Here is a 6,109-nt window from a genome sequence, read left to right as displayed (position 1 = left end):
GCAGCGCCTGGCCCCTCCCGCGTCCCTGATCACCAGACAGCGGCCTCCTCCAGGCTGCTGTGAAGTCCAGCTTGTTCAGGGACGGCAGCAGGCGCAGTGGGTCCTTCCTCCTCTCTCCCTGGAAGCGACCCTCTGCCAGCATCACGGTGCACTGTGGACGTGAGCGCCTCGGCCGCTCTCCTTCCAGACGTTTGTGTTGTCCTGGCTTGGCTGGGGCAGCCTCTTCCCTCGGCGCCTGGGCTTTCTGATACGGGCCTGGTTGTCTGCAGCTTCCTGCTTCTGCTCTGGCAGCTGGTTTCTTGGTGGCAGTGACCCTGGCTTCCTGTTTCCGACCCCATTGAGTGCTGCGTGGTCGCTGTGGCACGGCTCAGGTTGAGAGCTGCCGGGTGCAGGACGGGGCCCTGCCGCCTCCTACAGCCGGCTCCTTTTGTGCCCCAGCGTCTCTCAGGGGAACTGGAGGAGATGGCTGCGGGTGTGAGGGGTCGGACAGTTGGCATGGAGTGGGCAGGTCAGAGCCTCCCAGAGCCTTTGCCCAGAGCCGCGCCTGACGCGGTCGGTCGAGCCGCTCCCAGACTGTCAAGGTCGTCTAAAGTGCCCTTCTCGACTTTCTGCTGTCGCCGTCGTCTTTTGAAACAGCTGTGCTGACGTGCCATGTCACAGGCCTGTTTTACTTTGAGGTGTCGGCTTTCCAGCAGAGCGCCTGTCTCATTCCGTTTCAGGGACACAGTCTCTTTCTTCCATCACTTTTCCTGCTCTCAGACAGTGAGGAGCTTCCCGTTCTCATTTGCTGGACGGCATCGTGGCACCCAGTCCTTCTGATGTGTCTCATCCCACGTGGGATAATTGTGGGGACAAATTCCTGGAGTTAAGAACCCCAGGCAGGCAGCGTAGAGCCTGAGGGTCTGGACTGAGCTCTAGTGATACACGCAAGAGCACGTGTGTCCTGCTGCAGATCGTGGGCAGGGAGGGATCGAGTGACCGCTGGGGACAGTGGCACCTCTGCCCCCCATCACTGTCCTGTTGCTGCCACAGGAAGAGGAGCCCTTAGCTTTTTCACATTTATGCTTTAACTGACAGTCCGATGGTTTTAATCTCAAATGTTTTTTATCCAAGAAGTATTTGAAGACGTCTGAGTTAGGAACTCGCTCTGTTACAATGGGAAGCTCGGTGTCTGCTGCTCTGGTTGTTGACTATTCAGGAGGCTTTGGTCTCCCTTAAATTAGTCGCAGTGATTGATCAGCAGAGGCAGGAGGCAGCCTCCAGGGGCCCCGCTGTCCGTCGGGCAGCCATTTGGGGCTGCGAGGAGCTGTGTTCCCTCCCATCATGACTGTAAGTTACGAGTATAAAAGCGAGAGCATTTGGGAGTCTTTTGAAGACACAAAGGTTGATGTAAGAGAAATGTTACTTTACTTACGTGTTGCCACCCAGCGGAGAAGAGGGTACTGGGGGGAAAAGTTGGATTTTGTTTTGGAAGTGGTGTGTGCGAGGGGCTGGTGGGCCTCGGGTGTGCGGGGACATGGGGCGGCGTCACTGGCTGTGCTGTCCTCCCGCTGGTGTCCGGTGGCTGCTGTACCAAAGCACAGGCTGGGGCTGTGACAGCAGACATCTGCTGTCTCAGTCGTCTGGGGGCTGCGCCCCCTCCAGAGGCTCCAGGGGAGGATGTTTCGTGCCTCTTCCAGCTTTTGGAGGCTCCCGACGTTCCTGGGCCTGTGGCCGCGCTGCTCCAGCCTCTGCCTCTGTCTTCACGCGGCTTCTCCTCTTTTCTGTCTCACGTCTCTCTGCCTTTCTCTCATGAAGACACTTGTCATTGGATTTAGGCCTCACATGGATAATCCAGGGTGGTCTCTTCCTCAGGATTCTTAATTACATCTGTAGAGGCTCTTTTCCCAAATAAGGTCATGTTCTCAGGTTCCTGGGATTAGGACACAGACATGCCTTTGGGGGGCTTCCATTCGACTCACCACAGTTCACCCTCAGGCCCCCCAAAACTCACACCTGCCTGTGTACAAAATACAGTCATCCCGTCCCAACATCCCCCAAAGCCTCAGCCCATCCCAGCATCAATTCTAAGTCTAAAATCTCATCAGCTCAAAGGTCCCAAATCTCATCCTCCAGTCACCTAAATCAGGTGTTGGTGACACTCTGGACACAGTCATCTAGGATGAAGTTCCTGTGTCCTCAGACCTGTGAAACTCAGAGGGCAGGTTTATCTGTATTCCAGAATACAGGGTGGGATGGGCTCGGGAGAGGTGTTACCATTCCAAAAGGGAGAAATTGGGAGGTGTAGAGGGGTCACAGTCCTGAGCAAGTGTGAGAACCAGCAGGGCAGTTCCATGAGGTGCCGAGGCCCGAGAAGACTCCTGGAGCCGAGGCTCCCCGCTGAGGCTGTGCCCGAGGGACCTGGGAGCCTGGGCACAGAGGGCTGCTCAGCGAGGGCGGCAGAAGCCCAGTGTGCCACGCGCTGTTGGTTTAATGCAGGGCATGTCACTGGTCATGTGTGTCCAGCCTGTCCTGGGAATTGCGCTGCTCATGGGGTGCCCCCATAAGATGCTGGTGGGAAGGACAGAGACAGCACACGGCAGGGGCGTCCAATGTGTCTCCCGTTCGCCTAGTATTTCATTCCTGGGCCCCGTGAAGCTCCACGGTCCTTCTTACTGGAGCAGTTAGATTTGGCCTAAAATGTCTGAATGAAACAGCGGTGCCTCACGCACCGTGGGAGCCCCTCACGCCTGCTGCGTGGGAGCTGTGGCCCTGACACCGTCCTGTCTCCTGCAGAATATCCGGACGCTGATGGGCGTGGAAAAGACCAAAGGCTTCTGCCAGCTGGTGGTCTCCTCCAGCCTACGGGACGGCATGTCCCACCTGATCCAGTCTGCCGGCCTGGGGGGCATGAAGCACAACACAGTGCTCATGGCCTGGCCCGCGTCCTGGAAGCAGGCTGCCGGCCCCTTCTCCTGGAAGAACTTTGTAGGTGGGTGGGGCTGGCGTGGCCCTGGCTCTTGACGCTCCCTCCCTTATCCCTGAGCCCTGCCGCAGGTCTGGGGACCCCGGGAGTGTGACGAGCAGCAGGGGAGCGCTTTGGCACTTGCCTGGGTGGGGGCTTCGCGGGGACGCCACCTTTCCCTGTGCTGCCTCCCGTGCTGGCCAGTGACTGCCTGTGGCGGCCTCTCCCCACAGACACCGTCCGTGACACGACCGCGGCACAGCAGGCCCTGCTGGTGGCCAAAAACATCGACGCCTTCCCGCAGAACCAGGAGCGCTTCAGCGAGGGGCACATCGACGTGTGGTGGGTCGTGCACGACGGCGGCATGCTCATGCTGCTGCCCTTCCTGCTGCGCCAGCACAAGGTGGGCGTGCGGCACGGCGCTGGGGCGGCTGCCACTCGCGGGCCGGGGGTGGTCCTGCCAAGGCTGAGCAGGGACGCCCCCTCCTGCTGCCCCCGCAGGTGTGGAGGAAGTGCCGGATGCGCATCTTCACGGTGGCACAGGTGGATGACAACAGCATCCAGATGAAGAAGGACTTGCAGACCTTCCTGTACCACCTGCGCATCAGTGCCGAGGTGGAGGTGGTGGAGATGGTGCGTGCGTGGCACGGGCGGGCCGCCGGGGCGCTGTAGGGGCCTGTGTGGGCACAGCTCGAGAGTCAGCGCAGCACCCCCCCACCCCTCTCGTTCACATCTCATGTGACCTCGGTGCCCTATCACCTCCGAGGGGCTCCAGGCTCTGCCCCACGCCCTGGATCGTGCCTTGGCCTCACGTCTCAGTGGGACTGGAGCTGGTGGGGCAAGTCTGGGCACCTCTGGTTTCGGGTGCTTTTCCCCAGGTGGTCTCACAGTCCCGCAGCTGGAAACAAGTGACATGTCCATGACGAGCCTGAGGTTGGGCCGTGGGGCCGTTGAGTGGAATAAGGCGGACTGTAGGACACGCCCCGGGGAGCGGGTGGATGGGGTCCGCCTGTAGGACACGCCCCGGGGAGCGGGTGGACGGGATCCGCCTGTAGGACACGCCCCGGGGAGCGGGTGGACGGGATCCGCCGAGCCCCATAGGCCTTGACGGGAGGGGCTGACGCGGCGGAGGCCCTGGGGTGGGGGTGAGCCCAGCCAGCAGCGTGGAGATGCCTCGACTCGGTCCTCCTTTCTCTAATCACGGGCGAGGTGAGGCTTCTCCCCGTGCTTTGCTGATGACCTTTGTGTTTCTCCGTCAGTTCCTGTGGAACTTCGTTGTGTTGTGGGGTTATGTTTTCTTGCTCTGCAAGAGCTTTCTCCAGGCTGAGGAGCACAGCCGCCTGCCATACGCTGGCTCCTTTTCTGCCGCGGTCCGTCCTCTGGGCCTGGAGGCTGGTGCTTTGTTCCAGGCACTGAGTTTCCGCACAGCCGGCCTCTTCCGTGCCTTTGCCATCTGGGGCTCCTGGAATCCTCACCGTGCACTCGCCCTTTGCCATAACTGGCTTTAATCATTGTGTAAATAACATTTCCAAGTCATAAAACAGCCTCCTTGTAACAAAGTACCCAAACGCCTCCCAGAACAAGCCCTGCAAGGAGAGGAGGAGGCCTGTCTAGGGTGGTCGCTAGGGCTGCGGGCAGGGAACAGGCCAAGCGAGGCGGGTCCTGTGCCAGCGGCTGCGGCCACCTGAGCTGCTGCAGCGCATGGGCTCCTGAGCGGGTGAACCTGCAGTTGGATTGGCACGGCCTCCAGCCCCTGGTCCCTGTGCTCCCGGGTCGGCCTCTGGGGCTGCCCCTCCCGCTAGCCTGCCTGCCCCACCCCCCCACCCCCAGGGATGTGTGCCACCTACTGGAACGGGTCCACTGCAGTTCAGTCTCATGCACTGTTTTAGACATTTGTGTGTGACGTACAAGTCTGCTACAAATTCCCATGCCATATGTTGGGACAAAGTCAGAGCAGGACAGGAACAAGACCTCAAGGGCCCCACTTGACTGCCAGTCACACATTGCACACTCACATGCTCACACGCACATGCACACTGCCCCAAGGTTGCCCTGGGCTGGGGACTTAGACCCAGCAGAGGGGGGACCAGAGGGCCCAGAATGACAGGCTGTCCACCGTTCAGGACCCTGCTCAGATGGCGGCTAGAACGGGAGATGTTTGGAGGTGACAGGTGGTTTTGGTGCCCTCTGTTTACTTCTGTGCTTTGAAACTTTCCAGGTTGAAAATGACATTTCTGCGTTCACCTACGAAAAGACGCTGATGATGGAGCAGAGGTCCCAGATGCTGAAGCAGATGCAGCTGTCCAAGACCGAGCGGGAGAGAGAGGTGGGGGCAGGGAGGGGCACCCGGAGATCCCTGCCCGCAGCACGCAGACTCTGTCCCATCTGAGGAGCAGCGGGAGGGAGGCGGCCAGTGCTGGCCGAGGTGGTGGACACAGGGCTCTGGGTAGCTGTGCAGGCAGCACAGGCGGATCCGTCGGTGGTGCTGGCCTGTGCTCCATAGGGGCTGGCGTCTCTGTGGTCACTTCATACCTGGGGAGGGCGTAAGTGGCCGGACACAGAATTCCCGCCCTTGTCAGTCTTCATGGGTCACGCTCAGGCTGGGGTCTCCACACGCTGGTCTGTGTAGGCAGATCGGGTGGAGGTGGTGATTTTCTTTGGTCATGGGGACAGCTGGGCCCCAGAAATGTCCGGGAGGACCCAGTGCCCATTTCTACAAAGGCCAAGGTTTGGGTTTGGGTCCAACCAAGAGAAAGATTCCACATCGTAGAAGTTTAATGTGCAGAGTCAGTGGCCTCCGATGAAGGATGGACTGTGAGAAGGAACCAGGAAGGATGAACTCCCAGGGCCCTCAAGGCCTCGGGGAGGAGCTGCCACCAGGCAGCAGGGAGAGAAGTTACTGGTGTGGCTGGAGCTGTTCTGCAGGTCCGCTCAGGCAGGAGGGGTGGGCACCTACTAGTAACTGGCACGGGGGTCCTGGAGGGTGGGAGCCCTCAGGCCACAGGTGAGCTTTTCAGCCTCCAGGCAGTGGTTTCCATGTCCAAACCACTGGGAGGTTACACCTGGCTGGGGCTGGAAGGTTTTGGTGCACGGCCAAGTGGACCCTTTGCCGCCGCCTGAGGAAGCTGAGGTTGAGGCCCTCCCCCGCCCCTCCTGTGCCTGAAA

General features: G+C 60.1%; 1 protein-coding gene across 2 annotated transcripts in view; it reads left to right on the top strand.

The window, feature by feature from the left end:
- The window catches only part of SLC12A7 (solute carrier family 12 (potassium/chloride transporter), member 7), a 35,151-nt gene that overhangs the window by 16,693 nt on the left and 12,349 nt on the right, over positions 1 to 6,109 (top strand). For both annotated transcript variants that reach the window (XM_008595070.1, XM_008595071.1), the window contains exons 15-18: positions 2,776 to 2,971; positions 3,178 to 3,347; positions 3,446 to 3,577; positions 5,163 to 5,270. In XM_008595070.1, the coding sequence (XP_008593292.1) occupies positions 2,776 to 2,971; positions 3,178 to 3,347; positions 3,446 to 3,577; positions 5,163 to 5,270 (606 nt within the window). The remainder of the gene's footprint in view (positions 1 to 2,775; positions 2,972 to 3,177; positions 3,348 to 3,445; positions 3,578 to 5,162; positions 5,271 to 6,109) is intronic.

This window comes from Galeopterus variegatus, unplaced genomic scaffold, assembly GCF_000696425.1.
Source record: "Galeopterus variegatus unplaced genomic scaffold, G_variegatus-3.0.2 Scaffold12277, whole genome shotgun sequence".
NCBI classification, from domain to species: Eukaryota; Metazoa; Chordata; class Mammalia; order Dermoptera; family Cynocephalidae; genus Galeopterus; species Galeopterus variegatus.
This window is presented reverse-complemented; position numbering and strand designations above follow the sequence as displayed.